At 41.7% G+C, this 27,292-nt stretch overlaps 1 protein-coding gene across 1 annotated transcript in view; it reads left to right on the top strand.

The window, feature by feature from the left end:
* Positions 1-26,875, top strand: part of efl1 (elongation factor like GTPase 1) — a 348,427-nt gene extending 321,552 nt beyond the window's left edge. The window contains exon 20 of the mRNA XM_068017730.1: positions 14,930-26,875. Within this exon, the coding sequence (XP_067873831.1) occupies positions 14,930-15,118 (189 nt within the window). The 3' untranslated portion in view covers positions 15,119-26,875. The remainder of the gene's footprint in view (positions 1-14,929) is intronic.
* The last annotated feature ends 417 nt before the right edge of the window (positions 26,876-27,292 follow it).

Raw genomic sequence — 27,292 nt, 5'->3', positions numbered from 1 at the left:
TACAGTTTTACATTTACAGCAATTGAGAATATTAACGATACAGTTCGAGGGGTTTCCCATTGATCCAGCCCCTCAGTCCAGCTTGGTGGGGGAACCTTACACTGTGGTCTTTCCCCATTGAGCCTTTGCTGCGGCTGCCCCAAGCTTTAGTGCGTCCCTCAGCACGTAGTCCTGGACCTTGGAATGTGCCAGTCTGCAACATTTGGTGGTGGACAACTCTTTGCGCTGGAAGACCAGCAAGTTTCGGGCAGACCAAAGGGCGTCTTTCACCGAATTGATAGTCCTCCAGCAGCAGTTGATGTTTGTCTCGGTGTGCGTCCCTGGGAACAGCCCGTAGAGCACAGACTCCTGTGTTACAGAGCTGCTTGGGATGAACCTTGACAAAAACCACTGCATCTCTTTCCACACCTGCTTTGCAAAGGCACATTCCAGGAGGAGGTGTGCGACCGTCTCTTCCCCACCACAGCCAACGCGGGGGCACTGTGCGGAGGGGGCGAGACTTCGGGTGTGCATGAAGGATCTGACGGGGAGGGCCCTTCTCACCACCAGCCAAGCTATGTCTTGGTGCTTGTTTGAAAGTTCTGGTGATGAGGCATTCCGCCAAATGACCTTGACGGTCTGCTCGGGGAACCATCCGACAGGATCCACCGTTTCCTTTTCCCGTAGGGCCTTGAGGACATTCCGTGCAGACCACTGCCTGATGGACCGGTGGTCAAAGGTGTTTTCCCGCAGAAACTGCTCCACGAAGGATAGGTGGTACGGCACGTCCCAACTGCACGGAGCGTTCCGCGGCAATGTGACCAGGCCCATCCTTCGCAACACCGGGGACAGATAGAACCTCAGCACTTAGTGACACTTGGAGTTTGCGTACTGGGGATCTACACACAGCTTGATGCAGCCGCACACGAAGGTGGTCATCAGGATGAGGGCCACGTTGGGTACATTTTTCCCGCCCTTGTCCAGAGATTTGAACATCGTGTCCCTCCGGACCCGGTCCATTTTAGATCCCAGACGAAGCGGAAAATGGCTCGGGTGACTGCCACGGCGCAGGAGTGGGGTATGGGCCAGACCTGCGTCACGTAGGTCAGAGATGATTGAAGCTGGTTGCTGCTTCCCCCACCACCCAACTAAGACTGACTAACTTAGCATAGATCAAACCTTGGATCTTTCTGGTCACTGTGGTTCAGTCTCAAACAAGGTAATTTACCCACTGAACCATCAGGGGCTTGAGTTTGCATTTTTTAAAGAAAATTATTAAGATAGCAAACGTCATTTCTCCCAAAAATGGCACTGTATTATTTTTAGTAGTAACAGATTTATTCTGACAACACACAAATCAGCAGATTAGTTCAAGACCGTTAATGTGACCTGGAAGCTACATTTTCCCCTCCAGCAGCTTGCATGTCTTGTGCAGTCATTGTTGATGCATTTGCTTCCAGTTCCACAATAGCACCTTGTCGAAGTGGAAACCAGCACCCTAGGACAGTAACACGCAAACACTTTAATGCTTCTATAAGAAATTCCTTGTTCATGATGTTTCAGAAATAACTATGCTAAAATAGTGGCGAATGGGATTTTGAAAGGCATTTCAATGTTCATGTGCTGGTGTCCTACAGTATAATATCAGAGTCCCATGTTTGTTTTTTTAAAAATCAACAGGGCACAAGGTATTTCACATTAATTTCTCGTCAGATTTGGTGTTTTCTCACAATCTTGAATTAAAGCAATCCATAAATTCTCTGCCAGTAATGGGCGCTAAGAAAAGATGTGACATATTTCATGTAATTCAATCTCTTGTATGATGGTTTTTCCTTGAAAAGCTCCATCACACAAAATAGTATTTTGAACATAAGGATATCACTGGCTGGCTTCTTATTACAGTGTAAAGTGAGTTCTGCAATTTCCACTGAGGTCAGGGTTAAAAACAATGAATTTGAGAGCAGTTCCGGTTTGTCCAAATTACTAACCTTGCTCAGCTTCATGTTCAGACTCAGCAGTACAGCTGTTCCCATTTCTTGTAACTACGAATGAAATGCGTCCTTGAAGCAGACAGAGCTGTAACTATCGAAATAAAAGCAAAATGCTGAAAATGCACAGCAGATCTGACAAGGGGAGAACCTGCTATGTTATCCTGTCTGTTCCTTTCCATCCTGTGCTGGTGCTGCTGTTGTCTCTTGGCTTTATTTTGATTTCTAAAGTGCTGATAATTAAGAGTTCTTATAAATGTCGTTCACCCAAAAATCTTGCAGTAATTACACTGCTATTGAAATGGAAAAAGCCAGGAATCTGTGCTATTTCACACACATGTATATATTTTACATTACAAATGAATAAGAAATGACTGCAAGTTAGCTCATAGACAAAAAAAAACTGTTGAAATCGTACATCAATGTCAATTAACTTCGTTAAACTTGGTAAGTGCAGATATATACTTTGGGCAAAGCAATATAGTGACACTAAAACACATGGGCTCCATTTTAAAAGCCCACCGCCAAAATTGGTCGCAGGTGGAAAAATTTGCGGCCCGCATGCATGGCGCCCACGACGCGGAGCTGCCGCGATTCCAAACACGGCAGCTCATTAGCATGGCTGGGGCAGCCGCCCCCCCCCCCCCCACCCCCAATTCACATTAAGGAGGACGTGGCGAGGTCAGGCGAGCCGTCCCCAGCAAAGGCGTCTGGTGCCAATGCACAGGCGCCGGAGCCATTTTTAAAGGGCTTACAGCCCTCAATGAGGATTTAAACTGTAAAGGAACAGTGACTTTAAAGTTTTTTAAAATGAATAAAATAAGCTTTCCATGCCCTCTCCCACCCCCACGAAGGCATTACACATCATTGCTGCCATTCCCAACCCCACCCTGCCCCACCAACCCCCGGAATACCTACCATGAAAATTTGTCCTCCCCCCCCCCCCCCCCACCAGAATTCGGAACCTTTGTCCTTTACCCCTTCCCATCACCGCGCACCCCCCCCAGCCCCCGCACAGAGAAAATTACCTCCTCCTCATTTCCACCAGGTGTCGTGCCTCGTTTCCCCGAACGGGGATTTGAAGGTGCGGCATTGCTGGCTGCCAGAATGAAGAACCTGCTTTCAGAATTGCTGCGGCCGGTATGTTAATGAAAGGCAAGGACCATTTGCATATTTTAATGCGGGCCCCTTTGCTGAGCGGTGGGGAGGCTTCCACGAGGCCTTGCCGCCAAGATCGGGGTTGGTTGCGGGCCTCATCTGTTGCAATCTTCATCCCACCCCGCCACCGTTCCCAGCGTCAGAGAGCCTTTAAAATCCAGCCCATACTGTTTGGAGTGCAATTGTAGTTGAAGCGTAGAATTTTACAGTACATAAGCCATTCAGCTCATTTTGTCTGGTGGCTCTGTGCTAGCAATCCAAAACTAATCCCACTTATCCTGCACTCTTTCCATGGCCCTGTATCTGAAAATATCCAAATTTCCTCTAACGGATACAATGATCCCCACCCTACCCAATCCCTGTGGCAAAGCTTTCTGCACTCCAACAGCTTTGTATCACAAAATTTCTCCTAACCTTTCTGCTCACCTAAAGATAATGGCAGAATACTTTCAAAACTGGAAATTCCATCCCAAACCCTCCAAAACCACAGTAACAGCTTCTCACCTAATAAAACAAGCCATCAAGGAACCACCGAATGTCGCCTTTTGCAGTTAATGGGTTGAAATTGAGCCCGATCCAAAGTACTTGGGTGTAACTTTGGACAGAGGTTTGAATTTTAAACCTCATCCGGAAAAGACATGTAAAAAAGGTAAAACAAAGGACTCGCCTCGTCTGAAAAATTGAGCGTAACATGGGGTGTCAATGCATATGCACTTCAAGTATCCACTCTACATTGAAATTTACTGCACAGAAACGGGCCCACAGGTTTATGCCGTTGTTTATTCTCCACATGCGGACTGATATACTCAACCGTTGCATATTGCACACCAATCTGTGGCGGGTGGTTGACATGCCACATCTCTCGACAGGTAGCTTAATTCTACAATGAGAGATAGAGGTAGAATATTGAAATGAACACCGGTCAATGGTTTCCCACTGTGCTGCATATATAGATCTCCAACCAAAATCTAGAGAGAGAGAGACATATATTGCTCGTGAGTAGAATCAAACCATAGCCAACCTGAATTTACTAATTCACAATGATCTCGAGCATCTTTTATTGACATGCCTTTTTGGGATGGGTCTAATGCTGTCCGAGCGTCCTCATTCAGTCCTGAGACACGCTGGAAAGAGTTCTGCGATAAAGGCCCAGGCAAACACCTGATTACCATCATCATAGTAAAAACTTTCAAACTTCAACCCAGCCTAGAAACAATGGTCCCCACTAAATTATTTCAGAACGTTGCATGGTACACCACATTGTAAATCAGTGCCCACTTCAATTGTGAGCAGCAGCACCTCAGACACTTGAGAAGCTACCCACTGGCTCGCCAATCTGGACTTCATTATTTTAGAGTTTTTCTAATCACCTCTTTTGCATTCAGAAATGGTAGTGGTAATACAAGTGCTAGTCTTAACCTCACATCCCAATCTCTTAGTGACAGGCTTCTCGTGAGTGACTTCCTAAACAAAGGCAGCATTGTTTCTCTATTCGCTCTATTAAACTCCTTTCACAGAATCGTTACAGTGCAGAAGGAGGCCATTTGGCCCATCGTGTCTGCACTGGCTCTCCAAAAGAGCAATTCCCTCAGTTCCATTTCCCTCTCTTCTCCCCATAACCCTGCACATCCTTCCTTTTTATATAACTGACTAATTCCCTTTTGAATGCTTCAGTTGAACCTGCCTCCACCACACTGTCAGGGAGAGCATTCCAGACCTTAACCGCTCGCTGCATGAAGAAGTTTTTCCTTATGTCACTTTTGCTTCTCTGACCAAATACTTTAAATCTGTGCTCCCTCGTTCTCAATCCTTTTATGAGTGGGAAGAGTTTCCCTCTATCTGCTCTGTCCAGACCCCTCATGATTCTGAATACCTCGATCAAATCACCTCTCAGCCTTCTCTTCAAGGAAAACAGTCCTAACTTCTCCAATCTATCTTCATAACTAAAATTCCTCATCCCTGGAACCATTCTCGTGAATTTTTTATGTACTCTCTCCAATGCCTTTGCATTTTTCCTGAAGTGCGGCGCCCAGAACTGGACGCAATACGCCAGCTAAGGCCGGACTAGTGTCTTATACAAGTTCAAAATAACTTCCTTGCTCTTGTACTCTATGCCCCTATTAATAAAGCCCAAGACACTGTATGCTTTATTAACCGCGCTCTCAAGCTGTTCTACCACCTTCAATAACTTATGCACATATACACCTAGGTCCCTCTGCTCCTGCACCCCCTTTAAAATTGTACCCTTTATTCTATAATGTCTCTCCATGTTCTTCCTACCAAAATGAATCACTTCACATTTCTCTGCATTGAACTTCATCTGCCACCTGTCTGCCCATTCCATCAACTTGTTTATGTCCTTTTGAAGTTCTACACTATCCTCCTCACAGTTCACAATGTTTCCAAGTTTTGTATCATCTGCAAACTTTGAAATTGTGCCCTGTTCACCAAGTTCTAGGTCATTAATATATATCAGGAAAAGGAAGGGTCCCAACAGTGATCCCTGGGGAACTCCACTACAAATCTGCTTTCAGCCTGAAAAACATCCATTAACCACTACTCTTTGTTTCCTGTCACACAGCCAATTTCGTATCCATGTTGCTACCATCCCTTTTATTCCATGAGCTACAAGTTTGCTCACAAGTCTGTTGTGTGGCACTGGATCAAACACCTTTTGAAAGTCCATGTACACCACATCAACAGCATTGCCCTCATCAATCCTCTCTGTTACCTCCTCAAAAAACTCCAGCAAGTTAGTTAAACATGATTTTCCTTTAAGAAATCCATGCTGGCTCTCCTTAATTAACTCGCATTCGTCCATATGACTATTGATTTTGTCTCAAATTATTTTTTTCTAGAGGTTTTCCCACCACTGAAGTTAAACTGACTGGCCTGTAGTTGCTGGGCTTATCTTTACACCCTGTTTTGAACAAGGGTCTAATGTTTGCCATTCTCCAGTCCTCTGGCACCACCCCTGAGTCTAAGGAAGACTAAAAAGTTATAGCCAGTGCCTCTGCGATTTCCACCTTCACTTCCCTCAGTATCCTTGGATGCATCTCATTTGGCCCTGGTGTTTTATCCACTTTATGTACAGGGCCCTGGTGCTTTATCTACTTTTTTAAGTACTTTATTATTTTTTAGTAGTGTAGTGGTTATGTTACTAGCCTATTACTCCAGAGACATGGACTAATCTTTCAATGTACATGGCAATTTGAGAATTTGATTTAATAATAAATCTGGAAATAAAAAGTTGGTAAAAGTGACAATGAAGCTGTCAGATTGTCATAAAGACCCAACTGGTTCACTACAGATTTTTAGAGAAGTAAACCATGCGTCCTTACCCAATCTCGCCCAGATGTGTCTCTTGTCCACACCAATGTAGATGATTCTTAACTGTTCTCTGAAGTTAACTAGCAAGCCATTCAGTTGCAATAAGCTGCTAGCGATGGACAGTAAATGCCAGCCTTGCCTGCACTGCCACAACCTGGGAATGAATTTTCCTCAGTAGAAATAAATGAGATTGGGTGTTGGTAGCGAAAGCTGAGATGTAATTTGATCGTTGAAGGGCTGCAACTCTTCCATGTCAATTGATAAGGTGCAACTGCAACTTTCCTGAAAGAAGTCCTTAATAAGGTATATTGCATACAGTAACAAGACTTGAGTGTTTGAAGAGACTACTTCCAAAGCGATTAAGTTGCAGTTGAATTTTCCTGTTGATGGTAAAAGCAAAATAAAATTGATTTATAGTTTAGTTTAACACAACAGTTGTGACCTGTTTGTTACTTATAGAGTCATAGAGTTATACAGCACATAAACAGGCCCTTCGGCCCATCGTGTCTGTGCCAGCCATACAGCACCCAGCTATTCTAATCCCATATTCCTGCACCTGGACAATGCACCTATTACTACAATCTACAATAGATCAGTCAATTTTGTACAAAAAAAATTGAAATATCTAATCATTTGAATTCAGTAAAATAAAACATAGCAAAGTAGGAATTTGGTGTTTAAAATGTTGAATTATCAGATGATTTGAATTAAGCAACTTTGCTTTAATTGGATTAGACTATACAAAAAGCTAACAAAGTTTAACTAGTTGACTTGTGGCATTGCAACTGTAGCCTTCTGGTACAAGAAGGTTTAAAGTCATACATTTTGCCCTTATTGTTGTGTAATAATTTTACAGTTAAATAGCAAATCTTATGGCAGTTTGGGAAGTAGAGTTGGTTGAAGTTATCTGCAGTACAGACTGAAGAGTTGGGAGGTACATAACTGGAGCTGCCATGCCCCCATTGGCAGGATGGTATAATTGCAGCATGATAAGTTTACATCGGCAACTTGCATTATAAGTGTAGAAACAGAAATTTATAATAGAAAAGGCTGACACCAAAATGTGATAATATGACAAAAGGAAGTTTGTAGACAGGAAATACACGCAGATGTAAGATTTTTAATAAATATGTTCAGTTAAATTCTAAAACCAAGTTTAGCATAGCTTTATTCTGTCAAAGTCAAGGATAGAGCTTGTGGGTGCAGTCATCGGTTCGTTGTCTTAGGCATGCTTTAATATTTTATTTAGCTATCAGGGCAGATAAAAGAGCTCATTTACAAGAATGGTCTGAAACACAAACCAAAAACACTAGAATAAAATGGTTAACAGACTTTCAAAAATATGTCATCACACAATGTAAACACACTTAGAATGCTGAATGATGCCTAGTCTCAGCGTGAATGAAATAAACTTCAATTGTGAATGTAACTCAATTGTGGAGAAGTAATAAAGCTGAGTAATCTCATCATAATTAGTATTTGTTTGCATTCTTTCAATAAATCCATGTGAGGACCAAATCTTATTAAAACAGTAAACCTAGTTAAATCCACCACTCATTGTAGGACTGAACCATGTGGACGAGGAAGGCTCCAGGTTTGATTCCTGGTCGGCTTAGCTAGCTCACCTCAACCAAGGCAGCAGAAGGGATGCTATTGACCATCATGACGTTGAGCTAAGGAGGGGATATCAATTATGTTCCTACTACAGGCAGCAAGACTTAGACAACATTCTGGCTTAGACTGATATGTGGCAAGTAACATGCATGCCACATAAGTGACCATCTCCAACAAGAGAGAATCTAAGCTTGGTTAGACCAGCCGAGGACAACTGTGCACAGTTCTGGTTACCAAGTTATAAAAAGGATAGAGAAGCACTGGAGAGGGTGCAAAAAAGATCTACAATGATGATGCCAGAACTGCAAGGTTATATCCATCAGGTAGGGATAAGAAAGCTGATTCTTTTCACTTGAAAAGAGAAGACTGAGAAATAACCTAATAAGGGTCTAAATTACGAAAGGTTTTGACAGCATGGACACAGTGTGCTTCCACTTCTGGTGAAGAGCAAAAGTAGAGGTCATCAATATAAGATGGTTACCATGAAATCAAATAGGGAATTCAGAAAAAACTACTATACCCAGATAGTAGTGAGGATGTGGTATGTATTTAAAGGGAAGCTAGATAAGCATATGAGGGAGAAGAGACGAGAGGGTTATGCTGATCGAGTTAGATCAAGAAGGCTGGGAGGAGGCTCAAGTGGTGCATAAACATCGGCATAGACTGGTTGGGCCAAATGGCCTGTTTCTGTGCTGTATATTTTATGTCTACATACTGGCCACTTCCCATTCACCCCTGCTAAAAATTGTGCGTTTATGGATTGTGACTAAGGGCAGGATTTGTTGGGGTGTGATGACTCCCATAGCTGAACAAAATCCTAACCCTTCTCTCAAAGAATGAGCCACATGAATAAGGTACTGAGGGTTGCATGTGCCCAGACCCAGTGCCTTCAGGAGAGGAGTGGAAGAATTAGGAGAGGCAGAAACAACAGCTGAACCATCGCATGGAAATAATTCATCTTGGAGAGCAGAGCCCTTGACTGGCAGGATAAATGCTTTTTTTTTTAGTCTTGCTATGGCTTCACAAATTCTGTACTGCTAAACAGAAGCAGATGTATGTGACATATGCCCCTCCAGCACTGCCCTGAGTTTTTGGTGCAGAAAAGCGTTTTGTTTTACAGCGAATCTTGCCGTTGGTTTCACTGCCATCTGTGTTCTCTAAATTAGATATCTCACTAGCTTAGGTTCCCAACCAGGTGTGAGGGCTTGCCTGTGCTGGTGCAGTAATTATGATTTTTGACTGCTGCGTGAGTGTTGGGTCATGCTATTAGCAGCATAAATCCTAAGTGGCATTCTGGTGCAGTGGCTTGAAGGCTAAAGTTAATAAAAAAAAAAGTAATCTTGTCATAATTGTCTCCTGCAAAAGCAGCTTAATGTTCAACAGAAGTTATCAAGATTTCCTGTCAGTGTGGTTACTTTTTTCTTAGTTGTTGAAGGGATACTTCTATCAAAGGATTTAGCAAACAAAGCAGCTTATGTTTAACTTTGCAAAGCTTAGAATGCAGTGCTTTTTCTTTTTAGCCCTATAAGGTCAAAATAGAAATGAAAAATCTGAAAAACATCAATACTTTAAATAAATTCTGGTGTATATTTTGCATCTTCATGCAATGCAATTCGGGACTGTTCTGTAAATATACTGAGATGTTAGCTGCTGATGCGTTATAGTTGTGAAGAGAGACTGAGAAGCTGGGACTTTTTCACTGTTGGTGCTCCATTTAAAAAATGCTAACCAGCTTAAAAAGGATTAGACAACTATAGTAAATGTTTTTTCGCTGTCTTTTCTTTTGTTTCTTTTAAACAATGAGCACTGGGACTGAGTAAGTCAAAGGATGACCTGATTGTTACATAGAAATTCAAAGCGCAAAAACAGGTCAATCGGCCCAACAGCTCTATGCCGGTGTTTATGCTCAACCCGAGGCTTCTCCCATCTTACTTCATCTTAACCCTATCAGCATATCCCGCTATTCCTTTCTCCCTCATGTGCTTATCTTGTTTATTCATTCATTGGTGTCATCTCCTTCCCAGAAGGTGGACTGCAATGGATTTCCACCTCTGTCTGTCCTGTGCTGCCCTTACACATTCCGTAAAAGTTAGCTGCATCCAGTCCATTATATCCGTCATCCATTTTCTCCTCTGCTTCCTTCCCCTACATTTTCTTTCGATCTTTCCTTCCAATACTTGTCACTGTCAACCTTCTGTTCTAATGATGTGACCAAAATATTATATCTTTCTCTCTTTGATGTTGTGCACTAATTTCCTCTATTCTTCAGCCATTCTGATACATCCTTATTAGTCTTTCTGTCTGTGTAGGATATGCGGAACATCCTCCTATATGTTTACATCTCGAATGCATTCTACTTATCAATAATCTCTTTGTTTGGTGTTCACGTCTCCCAGCCATATAACAGATGACAAAATGTATCACCTCAGCATTCTTCTAAGGGCTGGATTTTACGGTGGGCGGACGGGGAGCTAGCCATTAACCTAAAAGTCGGTGGTGAACCCGCTTCCGCACAGCCTGGGGATCCATCCCGCATTTTACTGGTCCCTGGGCTTCAATTGGTCCGAGGCGGGACTTCCACCTGCTTGAGGGAGGAAATCCCGCCTCATTGTGCTGCTGGTCAATCATCGGGCCGTCAGCTCTGAGACCCAGCAGCGCCACCAGGAGAGCGATGGCCAATGCTGGGACTGCAGCCCAGTTGAGGACATGGGGCCATGAGTGCAGGTAAGTTTGGTTTGCCTTGCCATGGAAATCGGTCGCGCCCTGGCAAGGCAAGGGTGGTTGTTTGGGGGTAAGGAGGGCGTCTCAGGTCCTGGGGTGGTTGGGGAAGCGGGGGTGGCCCTCAATTGGGCACCCTGTGCCCGTTTGTCAGGGCCGCTGAGAGGCCGCCAGCTTTCACTGGGCGGCCTTTTACATCTCCCAGACGCCCGCTTACCACGAGTAAAATCCCCGTGAAGGCGGGCGAAGGCCCTTAAGTGGCCAGTTAAGGGCCTTGATTGGCCTGGGGCTGGGAGCCCGTTTCCTGCACCCCTCCGCCCCCCAGCCCACGTAAAGTGAAGTGGGAGCGGCCTCCCAGAGCCTCCCGGTCAATTTTACACCACCGCCACCCCCCAACCCCCGCCACCATCTGGCTTACTGGGGTGGCGTAAAATTCCACCCTAGGATTCAGGTTCAGTTTCTTTGATGTTAACAAGTCCTTCATTCTGACAAAGCTGACTATCGCAATTCTCCTTTGGATCTCATTTTATCTAGATTTTTCTTAACTGCATCTGTACTCCACTCTTGAGTAAAGAAATTACTGCTGAATTCCTTAGTGTATTTAATAGTGACTATCTGATATTCATTGGCTCGAGTTTTGGATTCTCCCTCTAGTGGAATCATTGCTACCTTCTTACGAATTAAAGTTTTTAAAGTGGTGGATTGGTACCATTGGTCAGTCAGCCAGTAATACGAGGATGCAAATTTAAGATGATCACAAGAATTACAGGTGACGTTAGAAAAAAAATTTTCTACAACAAGATGATTGGAATGTGTAATTCTCTGTTGTAAACTCATTGAAGCAAAGTCCATGAATTCTTTTAAAAGGGAATTAGATTGTTGCTTGAAAAAGAAGCCTTAAGCTGGTTGAGCGAGCAGAAGTGAAAGAATGGGTAAGATGGCTCAAGTGGAGAAGAGCACTACTGCAGACTAGATGAGCTGAATGGCTTCTATTTCAAGCAATTCTCTTTTAAAGCAAGATATGGTTCTCCTTTCCCATAAGTACACGTTGCATAGTATCTGCCAGCGACCTACATACCAATACAATCAACAGTATTTACCACTAGATGGTAGACATCCAAGTTATTAATGTATCTATCATACATCTCTAACGTTAGTACACTGTGTTTTAGGGAGGGAGTTACACTGTTGGTGCCCTTTTTAAAAAAAAATAGCTTAAAAGGGAATAGAATCAACTATAATAAACTTTTTTCCTATCTTTTTTCTTTTAAGCAATGAGCACTGGTGATATAAGGAGGATGGTTTGAAGTAGTTGTTGATCCCTGATTGCATGAGTATACTGATCTTCTGCACAACTCGTGCTGAAACATATAGGGTCACAAGCAATAACTGATATTCATTCTGTCTCTTTCACTTGTAATCTATGAATCCTCGAAACCTTGATGGCATTAGACTTTGTGTTTAAGTAATATTGGCCGGAATTTTTCCCTCGGTGGACGGGAGCTGACCACCGAATGAACAGTGCGTGGCAAACCCGCCTCCGCCTGGCCTGGGGATCCGGACTGTATTTTGCGGTCCCCAGGCCTTTAATTGGTCTGAGGTGGGACTTCCTCATTGAGGCTGGAAGTCATGCCTAATGGAGCTGCCGGCCAATCAGCGGGCTGGCAGCTCTCTGTCCCAGCAGCGCCATCGGGAGCGGTGGCCACGGTTGGGACTGTAACCCAGCGGAAGATGTCGGGGAGCCCGGAGAATGGGTAAGTTTTTGGGGCCTCACCGGGGGCGATTGGTTGGGCCCCGGCAAGGCAAGGGTGGTCAATTGGGGGGACAGGGCGTGTTAGACTTTGAGTTGGTTGGGGCATCGGGTGCGGCCCTCCGTCAGGCTCATGGTGCCTGATCAGGATCCGCCCAGGCTCAGAAAGTCACCTGCTTTTAACCAACGGCTTTTCTCAGGCCTGGGACACCTGCCAGCCAAGGGCAAAATCCCCGTGGTGGAAGTCCTTATGTGGGTGTTAACTGCCCACTTATGGGCCTTGATTGGTCTGGGGTGAGCGGGCCATTTTTCGCCGCTGCTGCCCTGCGTGAAGTGGAGGCGGGAGTGGGTCAGGAAGGGCCCCCCCGAGCCATTTTACACCCCCCACCCCGGCCACCATCCCACTCTTTGGGGAGGCGTAAAATTCCGGCCACTGTTTTTTAAGTTGTAATTCATTGACTGAATATAAATGATGTTTAGGAGATGTAATTCTACTCCCATGGCTTGAAATCACACTGGAGAATGATAAGTACTAAAGATGATCACATTAGTTTGAAATGTCACTCGATCTGCATTTATTTTAAATGAGTTAATGCTCTACTTAAAATAGAGGAACTTCAGAGAAAAGCATTAATCTGTTATCCCACAGTTTCAAGATTCACATGTCCAAGCTGGGGAAAACATTGTATTTGGAATCTCTGCGGGAACCTTGTTAAAGCATAAAACAAAAAGAGAGAAAAGAACAATGGTTATAAAAAGAACAAAAGCCACCACTGAAAATGCAAAACAACAGTTGCACAAAGGCATGTCTGCCCCTTTAAGAGCTCTTCTACATTTGCTTTGTTTATATTAATTTGAACATTGCAGCTTAGATCTGGTATATTTTATGCAACAAACCAAAAGATTGGATGTTGCACAAATTAGTTGGGAATCTTACAAAGGGGCTTCACCTGCTAATTTCCCAATCCTTGTTCACATGTTCCACACCAACAGGTTGACTTGTGGAAAATGTACCACAGAATATTTTATATTTCTTGGTGGTTCCAATTATTTGTGGCGGAGGCGGAGAGGGCCCAACGCTTCAATACTCCACGTCGACCTATTGATCAGCGAGCAGGTCTTTGCTAATCCTGTCTGGAGCAGGGAAGGACAGCCTGCAGTATCTTCAGATTTTTCTCTCCGTGCTGTAATGAGGGGAAGCACTTCATCATTCAGTCGTTCTCCAATTACCCAGTTGGGAGAATGGCTGGCCTTGACCCAAGCTCCTGCAACATCACAGCACAGCGTTACGAGCTTTGTAACATAAATTCCCTCCTCTCACTTAGCAGATTGTTGATAGCTGAATAACAAGGTTATCAAGACACAATCCTTGCCATTTGAATTATTCTCTTCTAGTGTACATATTATTGGCATTACAAATGATGGGGCCACAGGTGTTCAAATTTTGCTTTTTACCGTAAACCATGAATAATGTTCACCAAAAGTTATAGCAGTAATGCCATGATATATACCAAGTAAAAATCTTGCTGTATTCAATATGGGAGACTCTGCCCCCCTCATCTTAATGATATTCAAAAATATTAATTGACAAAATGTTCAAATACATAAGCTTACTCAAAAATAATTTGTGCCATTAAATTCCTTCCTAAGATGTGATCACGGTACAGGCATATGAGCTGATGACTTATAAGTTTCTCTCACCTACAAGTTTGTGCTCTGAAGTTGAGAAGAAGTTCAACACTTTAATTATTGCAAGGTGAAAAAAGGCAACATTTGCAGGACTAGAGTCTGAATCCGGTTATCTCTGATGGGATGGAAGTCTCCCCTCTGTGCTGGCTTAAGTGAGTTTGGTCACTTTCATCTAGCTTGAAGGGAGCCACAGGTCAGACACACGTGTACAACATCATAGTCCCAATACTTCAACCCGCACTGCTTTTGACCAGTGTGATCACTGAACTTGTGAAATTGACAATTAACCCAGCGGTGCCATAAAGATGGCTTCTGTGAGAAATGTGTGCTGCTGTGAATTTGAGATTAAATTTGTAGTTGGAGCAAAGAGCAGCTTTGCTCTGCATCTGTTCTTCCTTTCCCTACCTATGTTCCAGTGGTGAAAAGTATTTCATTCTGCAGCACTAGCATTCAGATCTTAATGGCTCAAAAATACACAAAAACCTTATTTCATCCTGACCTTTTATATACTTAACTATCCCAGTCACCCAATTTTTAAATACTGAAAGGGCATTCTCATGTCAAGTATTCTGATTGTGAACAAAGCTGGGAATGTTTTGGTCTTCCGTGTGTAGCTGTTCATTCCATCTACCCTACCCCAAGAGTCTTTGTAGTAATTAGATTCAACTCTTTTGTAACTATTGCTGTCTCTCTTGTGATGCAGGTAATTCCCAGTGATCCCTACTGGGTTCCCACAACAGAAGAAGAGTACTTGCATTTTGGAGAGAAGGCCGATACAGTAAACCAGGCACACAAGTACATGAATATTGTGCGCAAACGGAAAGGGCTTTACGTGGAAGAGAAGATTGTCGAGCATGCTGAGAAACAGAGAACCCTCAGTAAAAATAAATAATTGCTTCAGAATGCAAACTTTTCCAAGAACACTTATTCATGTGTGAAGAATGGTCAGAAGGTTAGAGATGAAATCTAAAACTTGCATTATTGAGAATTGCTAAAAATATTCATTTGTTACCTTAATATGATTACCTTCGAACTCAAATCAAACCTCTATTCTGATTCCTTGTACTTGTTGAGTACAAAATGTCATTAGCAAAGTTACAGTCTGACTAAAACATGTCATTTATGTGTGATCCACTTTTTAATGAATGAAAACGTGCTACAGTTACTTGAAACTGAAATTGCTGTGGCAAATGAACTCAGGCATTTGTGTGGCTCCTTGTGCAGTTTATGGACGTTTGCAGTTGACATTGATCTGATCAGTTTTGAATTACTGCTAACGAACCTAAGAGTTTCATCAACAAAATCATCCCTAATCCTGAAACAATCAAGGTTGAGATTTTAAGAATGTTTCACTTACAAACTCTCCCTGTGGTTCAATCTCACCAAGTTAAAATTAATACCAATGTGCATTTCAAAATAATGCAAGGCGAAGAAACTTTACTAAACTTTACTACTATGGGTTTATATTGGAGGTGTCAGCAAAGGTCACACTGTGAGGAGGCTGACATGCTGTTGAGCATAGCAGTGTGTTCTGATTGCTGGAACAGATTCAGTTACTTACAAAAGGATTTTAACCCTTTAAGGGTTATAACTATTACAATCTCGTAAACATTTTTCATTCTTACTGGTGCCGTCACAGATTTTGGTTGTAAAGAAGAGTGGAGGTAAAATGAAAATTAACCTTGAAAGAAATAAGTTATCATATGTATACTTGTCCCAACTCAGGTACCCCTAGTTTTGGATGTATTAGGTTCAAATCTAGGACTCTTTGCTCATATTTTTCTGCCTTAGCCCAAAGCACATGGTGGCAGAAAAAAGCAATCATATTTTACAAGGGTTCAGATTGGTTTAGGATTCCACCTCCTTTGTTTAATATTACATGGCAGTTGTATTGCTGCTAATATAAGTGCTTTGTACTTTAAAAAAAAATAGAATTTTCCAAATTGAGCAATGTAAATAACACAGCAAAGTGGAAAAGCAGTGCTTCAAAATGGAATTGTTGAATTAAAAGTAGATTGTGATCACCTCCATACAAAAGCAAATTGCTGTGGATTCTGGAAACAGAAAATGCTGGAAACACTCAGCAGGTCAGGCAGCGTTTCAGGTTGATGACTTTTCATCGACACTGACCTGAAACGTTAACTCTGTTTCTCTCTCCACAGATGCCACCAGACCTTCTGAATAAATCCAGCATTTTCTGTGATGATCTCAAGCATTTGTACATTGCTACCTATATAACATTAGCTCTGATCAAATAATTTGGGCTGCAAAAAACTGTTTCAGTTCCCTCTGTTGTGACATCTGATTAAACATTGATTCTATAATGTGAAATGCTGCTTAAGATCACATTTTTCAGGCCATCATTTTGTACAAAGGAGCTTCTGCTTGTCTCTCTATCAATAAGAGACAATCAGCCTAACAGTTGTGCACCCACTGTCCACAAGCTTGAAGTTAGGTTTGCTGCACTCTTGGCAGTGGAGGGGCCTGTAACAAGGGAGGAGGTAAAATTTGTAGGAAAAACAAGCATTTTTAAAAGATCACAGTGCATTTGCAAATCAAAAGGAACAAATTGGCTGTGAATGCAGGCATTAAACAGACAATTGACAGCTTAATTTCTTTTGTGAATGCTACATTAATGAAGAAGTTATATTTTACATCAATTGCAATGACATCAGCATATCTTCTTAAAAATCTTACATCCGTATATACTCCCTGTCTACAAAACCTTGCTTCCTGTTGCATATTTTTGTCAACTTTTTATATTATAAATTCCTGTGTCCACATTTATAATGGAAATTGTGTAAACTCAACATTAAAAGGCATTTCCTGTTATTCTAAAATCATTAGCACCTCACAAAAATAGAAACAGTTTTTATTGGAGATTTTTGTAGGAAAAATGAGCTTTTAATTTTCGATTTGGTTTGTGATTTTTCCCATATCTTAATGTTCTTTTTTAATGCACACTTCTTAATTCAAAGTAGCATGAGTTTCATCTTTTCAGAGATCAGTTTGCAGTTATAACACTGAGTTATAATTCTGAGCAGACATTTCAGTGACTATGCTGATCGTATCTAAACAATTGCAACAACACTCAAGAAGTTCAACACTATCCAGGACAAAGCAGCCTGCTTTATCAGCATCCTATCCACTGACTTAAACATCCATTCTCTCCACAATTGGCACACCACACCTGTGTGTGTCCAAGTCTCACATCTTCCTAACTTGGATGTATGTTGCCATTTTTTCATCGTCACGGGGTGAAAATCCTGGAAGTCACCACCTAGTAGCGAGAGCATCTTCACCATAAGGACAGCTGCAGTACAAGAAGCTGGTTTACCACCACCTTCTCGAGGGCAATTGGGTTTGGGCAATAAATGCTGCCCTTGCCAGCAATGTTCACAGCCAAGGAATGACTTTTTAAATAAGACTTAAAAATTGAATGTTAAAATTGGCAAACTAAAAATACAGCTCCTAGTAGGACCAGTCTTGTTGCAAAACTCAAAAAGAGCATAATAGTAATGGTTAAGTTTAAGGCTAGGAATCCTGCGACGCGTAACTCACCTGACTCCCCAAAGCCTGTCCACCATCCACAAGGCACAAGTCAGGATTGTGATGGAATACTTTCCACTTGCCTGAAAGGGTGCAGCTCCAACAACACTCAAGAAACTCGACACCATCCAGGACAAAGCAGCCCACTTGATTTACACCCCATCCACAAACATTCACACCCTCTACCACCGACGCACACTGGCAGCAATGTGTACCATCTACAAGATGCACTGCAGCAACCTACCAAGGCTCCTTAGACAGCACCTTCCAAACCTGCGACCTCTACTAGTTGGATGATCAGCCATAATCATAATGAATGGCGGAGCAGGCTCTAATGGCCTACTCCTCCTATTTTCTATCTTTCTATGCACCTAGAAGGACAAGGGCAACAAATGCATGGGAACACCACCACCTGTAAGTTCCCCTCCAAGCTACACACCATCCTGACTTGGAACTATATCACCGTTGCTTCACTGTCGCTGGGTCAAAATCCTGGAACTCCCTTCCTAACAGCACTGTGGGTGTACCTACCCCACATGGACTGCAGCGGTTCAAGAAGGCAGCTCACCATCACCTTCTCAAGGGCAATTAGGGATGGGCAATAAATGCTGGCGTAGCCAGCGACGCCAACATCCTAGGAATGATTTTTTTTTAAAGTGCTAAGGCTGAAAACATGAAAGTCGACCACTGCACAAGCAGCAACTTTGCTACCTTGTGCAAATACTGCATAGAATTTACAGCACAGAGGCAGGCCATTTGGCCCAACAGGTGCTGATGCTCCACTTGAACCTCCTTCCACCCTACTTCATCTTATTCTATCGGAATATTCTTCTATTCATTTCTCCCTCATGTGCCTATCTAGTTTCCCCTTAAATGCATCTATGCTATTCACTGCAACTACTCCATGTGGCGGCAAGTTCCATATTCTAACTGCTCTCTGGGTAAGGAAATTAAGTCGTAAAAATTTTATTTAAAACTCTCTCTCTCCCTTAAACATTCATGAAGCAGGATTTGGTACACTGTGTGTCAGATTGGTAATTGGTACACTCTTGTGATAATGTACAAGTTGACAATTAGATACTAACCAATACTGGATTTTATCATATTGTATCCCAGATTGGGTTGTGCACTTATCTATAATCATACTGATTTGATATGCAGAGAGTAGTGCTAATTACAGCATCAGCATCTCCTTTTTATTAATATGTTTGTTCCATTTGTGACTATAAGAAGCATCTAGAATTAGTGCTAAAATGCATATTTGCATGTATTCTCAATGTCATTACATTTTTTTTTTACTGGCAATGAACATTATTCTTGATTGATTGCAATCCTAGTCTTCCACCCAGTATTCTTCAGGCCATTAATTGACAACCAGATTAAGATCGTACCCTTTTCTAAAAAAAGATCACGTTAACTGGGGGTGAGGGGCTGCCACGCTGAGCCTCAATGTAGGTGTGGGCCAATCTTCTGCTCTGACAACTTAAATATGAGCTGATATTAAATGGTACTTGAGAGCAATTATATTTCATGTAGTGGGGGCAGTTACCCAGGCCTCAAAGGCAGTCCTACAATGGAAGTTTATCTGTTGGCCCATTAGTCTTGGAAGAGAGGCAATCATGACAAGCTTAGATCTCTGGCACAAGTATTCCCAGAAAAGACAAATTATCTGGGACAAATTGAAGAAAACTGTTGTTCTAGAGATCATTGGTAATTGCGAAGCTGCAGTCTATGTTTATACATTCATTGGTAGTGCAGCTGCTGAATACAGAGGAACCAGTTAGATTATGCCAGTGTCACAAAGGGGTAATATTACAAGCTCAGCTGGAGATGTAAAGAGAAGCTGGGCTGAATAATTTCAATATAAAGGAGTTTCGCACCACTACCACAATATTCGAAAGAAAACTTTATATAATGTCCTCAGATGCTCCAAAGTGCTTCACTTTTGAAGTGACTTCACTGTTGTAATGCAAGAAAACACAGCAGCAAAGTCCCACAAACTGCAGAGATGCATGACCAGTTAATCTGTTTTTGGAGGTGTTGGCTAAGGATTAAATGTTGGCCAGGACGTTGGCAGAATTCTCATGCACTTCTTTAAATAGTGTCATGGGACCTTTTACGTCCACCTGAACAGCAGACAGTATCTTGTCTGAAAGAACACATCTCTGACAGTGCAGCACTCCCTCAGTACTGCCCTGAAGTGTCAGCCTAGATAATATGCACAAGTACCTGCAGTGGGCCCTGAACCTACCAACCTTCTCCTTCAGTGCAAAAGTGCTACCACCACAGCACCAAGTAGGCACATTATTGTGAAAGCATTTGTCCAAATATTGCCTGCCTGGTAGCAGATAATTTTCATTTTAATCTTTTTTCCTCTCACCATGGAGACCATCTGCTCTGTTGAGGTCAGTGTAAGTACTGTCATCGAACAGCTGGTGAATACAAATTCAATAGTCACTTTCTAAAAGGGATAGGTTGGACGTGGGAGCTAAAATGAAACTAAGTATGTATGTGTATATAAAAATCTAGGTAATGGCTTTTGTTGGAATTGGGCAGAAGAACAAGACGTGAGCAGGTTATTCATCACAGACGTGTAAGTGACACCAAAGATTCCTAAAGTGACATGGTAATGAAGCAATAACGTATTGAAGAATTGGTTATATCGCATGATAAGGTGGAAGACAAGGTGAAGACCTTGGAAATCAGTCATGTGAAGAACAACATTTTAAATAACTGTCATCTTATTGCAAAACTGTAAAGAGTGCAGATTACAATATGAATCCGCATTCTGTTGAAAGGTCATTGACCTAAAACGTTAACTCTGTTTCTCCCTCCACAGATGCCACCTGACCTGCTGAGTGTTTCCAGCATTTTCTTGTTTTATTTCATACAGGTTACTGCCTGGAATAAAGCTGAAAATGCTTTTATAAAAGCACATTTTTACCAACTCCCACTTTGTAACTCAGGTAGTGAATTAATGAGGTCTGTTATATATAAGTTTGTAGGTCTGGACCTAAGTAACCATTTGTCTACTTTAACTACTTGAGTCTGACAGTATGTACAAATATACATACTGCCTTCAAACATGCAAATGCATGTTTTACTATTCAAATTCAAGTAAGATGTAGTTTACAGACCTTAAACAGGATTCAGATAATTCAACTGCAAAAAAAACATGAAATATAGCAGTCCTATAGTCCAGCTGAGGAGTGCATGTTTAAAAGTCTCAGAAACCAAACTGCTGTGATATTCACATAAAGTTTCCGTTTGCCTGACCTGGAGTGCATGTTATCTTCCTGTAGGCAAAAGCTGAGGCTTAGGGACCACCAAACATGCACAGGCTACCCTTGGAGTTTAGCCAGCTAACATTTTGCTGCATATCAGCACTAGTAATCTTATCCGACTATGGCCACCCTATTTGTAACAGCATCAGCTCGAATGGTTATCAGGAGCTGAGGGGTAAATGCCAGCTTTGTTGGCAGCTCCTCCCCTCCGGACTCCTTCAATAATCAACATCAGATCATCTTGGCTCAAGTATCGGATTACCAAGGCTGCCACAGGGGATTGGCTCAGTCCCAACCACCCATCGTGAGGCTCAATCAAGCCCCCAAAGAGACCCTGCCTGCCTCTTTCCTCCCCCAGAGGATAGTCAGTAGCTGGTCATTAGATGCCTGATATGTGAGGTGGATAGCAAGTACTAGAAGCTCCTGGAAAGTATGGTCAGTACCACAACTCACCAGAAAATGTGGAAGTTCAATGATATCATCCTCTAGTTGGAGGTGCAGAGCCTCACAAGCAATTCCTTGACTTTCTTAGGCTCCAAACCCTGGATATATGAGTAAGCATTTTCATGCACAGTGTCCAAGTAATGTCTTCCAGCAGCTGTAATGCTAAGCCTCATAAGTTTCCTCATTTAGCTGTATGACAGGCATCTGCCTTTGGCATAGCGGAAAGGCAAATGCTTGTACAGTGATACTTTCATTAAAGGGACAAGCTTTCTGCATTTGGGGTCACCTTTAAAAAAAAATTATAGTTGAATTTCAGCCAGATTTGAATTTAGAATTTGCATGATCACCTGTTTTATCAAATATAATACTTGACATTAATTGCTGTACTAAGTGTTAAATAAAAGAAAATGGCCAGGGAAGGTGCTCATTATGTTTTGAGGGAATATCTTGCCCTCATCACTCCACCACCTGAATATGGATGATTGACATTTTCTCATTGTGTCCTGAGGCTGATGTAACTGAAGTTGTGCTCTTGGAGACCTTGACAGAAAGTCTGTGATTTAGGGAGCTGAAATATTAGCCTTGCTCAGATAGCTCAGGCATTATTTATGAAACTGCTGAGTGCTGCCTTCATAGGAAATGATCATATTGCGCACCTTCTAAAGCCCTAGTCAGGTGAGGTAAAGAATGTCAACAGCATAAAGCCACAACAATGAATGAGTTTCAGTTGTAGCTCTTTACTTAGTTAAATATGTATCTTAGATCTTACTGGGTTTGGTTTCAATATTCAAAGAGAAATATCTGGTTCTTCAGTTACTGAAGTCTACTATCTGTCGAACAAGAGCAATAAATGGAGACCATGAAACACTGCGCTGAGCTGTTGGCAGAAAGATCACTGTTGCAGCAGATGCTGGTTTCAGACAAAGGCTGCCTGTTTTGTCTGTTGCTTTCTTCCCGCTTAGGAACCAACCTTTGACCCTGATCTCAGACTGCCTGCCTCCTGGCTTAATTTTGAAGAGTGCTATTAATCTCGGTTATAATGTTATTAGTTTTGTAAATTATTAAATGAAGATGATAATTCAAGAATTATGGAAATTATTGATTCCTTGCATTAGAAGGATAAATCTGATATGGTGTTATAGAGACAATGTTTTCTTAAACTTTGTGTCTGTGCTTTCAATAGATTTTTTTAAAATTGTTTTCTCTGTTTCAGCCTCAACCTGCAGTTGTTTGTTAACTACTTAATGTCTAGTCTAAATGATAAAAATGCATTTTCAAAGCTCTGTTAAAATAAGGTTGCTATTTATTTGTTATTGTTAATCATGCACCACCTCTGAAGTAAACTGAAAATGTGTGGTATCAGTCATGTTGCATAAAATAAATCATGTGAATAAAGCACAGTTAGGACTGGTGCAGATCTGACACTGGTGTACAAGTGTAAAGAAAGAGTTTGCATTTCAATAATGCCTTTCATGACTTCAAGATGTCCCAAACCACTTTCCAGCCAATTAAGTTGTTTTTAGTGTAGTCACTGTTGTAATTTGGGGAAATAACAGTAGCCAATTTGCACAGAGTATGGTCCGACAATAGGCAATGTGATGACCAGATGATCTGTTTTAGTGATGTTGGTTCAGGGATCGATATTGATCAGGACACTAAAGTGTATTATTTCATCAACTGTGGAAATGGAAAGTGGTGCATGGTTCATGGTGTATTCTGTAACGCAAAGTGGTAAAGAAGCATTGTGTGCAATTTTGAATATCCCATTTTAGGCAGGACATAAAAACAATGGGAAAGGTGCAGCATAGATTGACTGAATTGTTATCAGAAGTGAGACCTAAAAGATTAGGATTTTTTCTGCTGGAGCTGGGAAGGTTGCAGGGTGACCTGATGAATTGTTGAGCATGTTGTTACCTGCCTAATCCGAGTCCATCTTTCCCCCAGCACATTGCTTGCAACCCTCCAATCAGGCTTCCATCCCTGTCACAGCACTGAAACCAAAGTCACAAATGGCGTCCTATGTCACAGGGACCATGGTGAATTATCCCTCCGCATCCTTTTCAACCTGTCTGCAGCCTTTTCAATCTGTCTGCAGCCTTTGACAGATTTGACCACACTATCTTCCTTCAATTCCTCTCCTCCATTATTCAACTGGGTGAGACTGCCCTTGCCTGGTTCCATTCCTTTCTGTCCCATCATAGTCAGAAAATCACCTGCAAGGGCTTCTCTTCCTGTATGCGAACCAGTACCTCTAAAATGTCCCATATATCCTTAGCCCCTTATTTCTCATTATTTGCTGTCCCTCAGTGACATCATCCCATTCCACATGTACACTGACGAAATCTGTACCTCACCAACACTTCTCTCAACCCCTCCACTGCCTCTGATTTGTCACATTCTTGTCTGCCATCAAATATTGAACTAGCAGAAATTTCCTGCAATTAAATGTTTGGAAAGACTGAAACTATTGTCTTTGGCCACCATCACAAACACTGTTCCCTAGCCATCAACTATATCCTTCTCCTTGGTCGCTGTCTGAAATTGAACCAGATTATTCACAATCTTGGCATCATATTTGCCCCTGAGTTGAGCTTCCACCACCATATTCTCTCCATCACTAAGACTGTCTACTTCCACCTCCATAACATTGCCCCTCTCTGCCCCTGCCTCAGTTAATCTGCTGCTGACAACATCAGCCATTCCTCTGTTACCTCTTGACTCGACTATTTCAGTGCTCTCCTGGCCAGCCTCCCACCTTGAATGCTCGTAAACTTCAGCTCATTCGAACTCTGTAGTCTCTACATAACTCACACAACCTCCTTTTTACCCAACTGTGCTCACTGACCTATATTGGGTCCCGATCTGACAATGCCTTGATTTTAAAATTCTCATCCCTATTTTCTAATCCCTTTATGGCCTTGCCCCCTCCTATCTCTGCAGCCCTCCAAGATCTTCCAGTTCTAACCTCTTGTGCATCTCCAATTTTAATCACTCCATCATTCGCGGCTGTGCCTTAGCTGCCTGAGCCCTAAGCTTTGGAATTCCCTCTCTAAACTGCTCCACCTCTCTACCTCTCTCTGCACTGAATGTTTTCCCGGTTAGTGAAATGGCAATGAGAGGTCAAAAATTTAGGATAAATGGAAAAATAAAAACGAAAGGGAAGTTAGAAAAAATGTCTTTATGGAGACAGTAGTTAGAATGTGGAATTCTACAAACCACTGTTGAAGCAGAATCCATAAATACCTTTAGAATTAAATAATAGAATTAAAAGAAACATATTAAAAGACGCTGGGTGCAAGCAGGAAATTGAGCATAGATTAAGCAGCACATGGAAAAAATAGTGGTGTGTTGATGGGCTGAATGCTCTGTTTCTCGGCTGTAACATTCTGTAAAATATGTGCCCAAACAAATTCCCAATAGAGTGAGGTTCCAGTCTGACAATCCATCAGGAGGAGGAGGTGGCCCAGAGGAGTGGAGAAGGGATTAGTGAGTGCAACACTCTTAGCTGCTTTTGCACTCCGAACATTTCAATCAAGGGTGATATTGTCAGAAGCCTGGAATCAGTTTGACAGACTCAGGCAGGGAATGGTGTATAGGCAACAGCAACTGTAAGAAGAGATGAAAATAAGCTAACGTATTGATAAGATAACTGCCCACAAGGGTGGTGGAAGTGAAGACAATGAATGATTTTAAAAGGAATTTGGATGGGTACTTGAAAGGAAATAAACTTGCAGCTTAATGGGGATCAAGCAGGGGAGTGGGACTGACTAGATTGCTGTGCAGAGAGCCGGCATGGACTCGATGGGCTGAATGGTCTCCTCTGCCGTAAGTGACTCTATGAGATAGAAAGTTATTGAGGGATATTTTAAATTGGAAAAAAATGATAGTTGAGGAAGCTGAATATGGAATCTATATTGTCTGCATTTATCAACAAAAGCACAAAGGGGAAACAGTTTAATGTCAGGGAGCAGATTCGTACAGCAGTGAAATGGTTTCCACTAACCAATGATGGGGAAGTGACAACTATAGTGTCCTCTAGGCCCTGGTTTCATAGTATAATGTGACTTAAACAAGAACAAAATCTGAACAGAAAGGTTCTTAGAAAGTTACAAAAGTGATTAGGTCATGCCTAAAAAAAAGGTTTTTTATGCAAATACCACTTTGGCTTATATCATTTCTTGATAGTTTATTATCACTTTACAGTTTGAGTAAAATTCCAAGTTCCCCTCCAAGACCCATATCATCTTGACAACTATATTGTTGTTTCTTCACTGTTGCTGCGTCAAAATCCTGAAACTCCCTCCCTAACAGCACTGTGGGTGTACATATATCACATGGACTGCAGCGGTTTAAAACGGCAGCTCACCACCAGTTTCTCAAGGGCAATTAGGGATAGGCAATAAATGTTGGTCTAGCTAGCAATGTCCACATCCCATGAATGAATTAAAAAAAAGTAGCTGTGCAATATTTTCACACATTACAATGTATTTGAAAAATATTAATGGAAAATACTAAAGAAAATTTACTTTAGCTGCATCCACAGTAATTGTTTCACATTTTGTCTAAATAATTATCCAGTACACTTCTGTTATTTTGGTGGTGTATGGTAGTGAACAAATTATTGTTGGATAGGTGGCTAACCTTAACACTTGAACACAAGTAAGCAATATTTTGGTTAGGCTTTTAAAAGATAACAGGGTATGTTCCTAATGGTGTCTTGACTCTTATTGTTCTGGTTCATTGGTTATATTACAAGGGTCAGTTATCTTGAAATCAGAGTCAGCATACTCAGCCGGTCTCTCTGCTCTGTAGAGGCAGAGTGCTTCAACACAAATAGCCTTTGTAACTGTTAATGTGTGGTAATGAACTTTGTTACTGTATTAACCCTAACAGACAAACCTCATTCAATAGCATGGAAATTGTCATTCTATATAAGGATAAAATAATCATTAAACTCAAAGTACACTGCTATATTTCAAACATAATTCATGATCTTACATGAACTTGCTATCTCCGTATATAATATATATTAGATACATTTCAAATACAATTGCTAGTTTAATTGTACATTGACGAATCAGAACTCTACAAATATGTGGCCAGTTCTCTAGTTATACTAAATGTGATGTGATAATGAAATAGGATTTAATTTTCTTTCATTTCTCTCAATATTACAAAGTAGTTACAATATTCCTCGCCCAAGAAAAATGTCCTTTAGTTTTAACTTACTCTAAATAAGAGCAACTCCTCAATTGTTACTTTCTTTTGTAATGGGAGATACAGGGGATAAATCAGCATGTGCAGCCACAGAATTACTTTCACTTCCTGATGACAAATGATTGCAAGTTTTGTCCAGAATTCATCGAGTGGCAGAAGCAAAGCAGACTGGCACTGAGTTTCTCTTTCAGTTCTTGTGCATGCGCAAAGAACACTCAGTGTGTTCTAACCTATTCTCATTAATACTTTGCATTGGGTTGGAATAACCTACAAGTTGTCAACATTAATGAATTTGGTTTGTTTTCTAGTTATTATGTTTAGGACTCTAGTGCATTCCATGGCTAGGTAGCGAGGGGCTACCTTTGACCTCTTTCACCATAATTTAGACATTAGAGATTAAATTCGTCAGTCTTTACTGCCATCTAGGAAGACAGTTTAACAAAGGGACTTATTGACAATTGTCATCATTCTCAGAGTTCTGTTTTGATTTCCTTCAATCCCTTTAACAAAAAGATACTGTAAAAAGTAGTAAAGGTTTGATGTGTTTTGAGCATTCATTTCCATCTTTAATA

This window comes from Heterodontus francisci, chromosome 38 (genome assembly GCF_036365525.1).
Source record: "Heterodontus francisci isolate sHetFra1 chromosome 38, sHetFra1.hap1, whole genome shotgun sequence".
NCBI lineage: Eukaryota > Metazoa > Chordata > Chondrichthyes > Heterodontiformes > Heterodontidae > Heterodontus > Heterodontus francisci.
The sequence above is the reverse complement of the archived record's forward strand: the minus strand, read 5'-3'. Positions and strand labels throughout refer to the sequence as shown.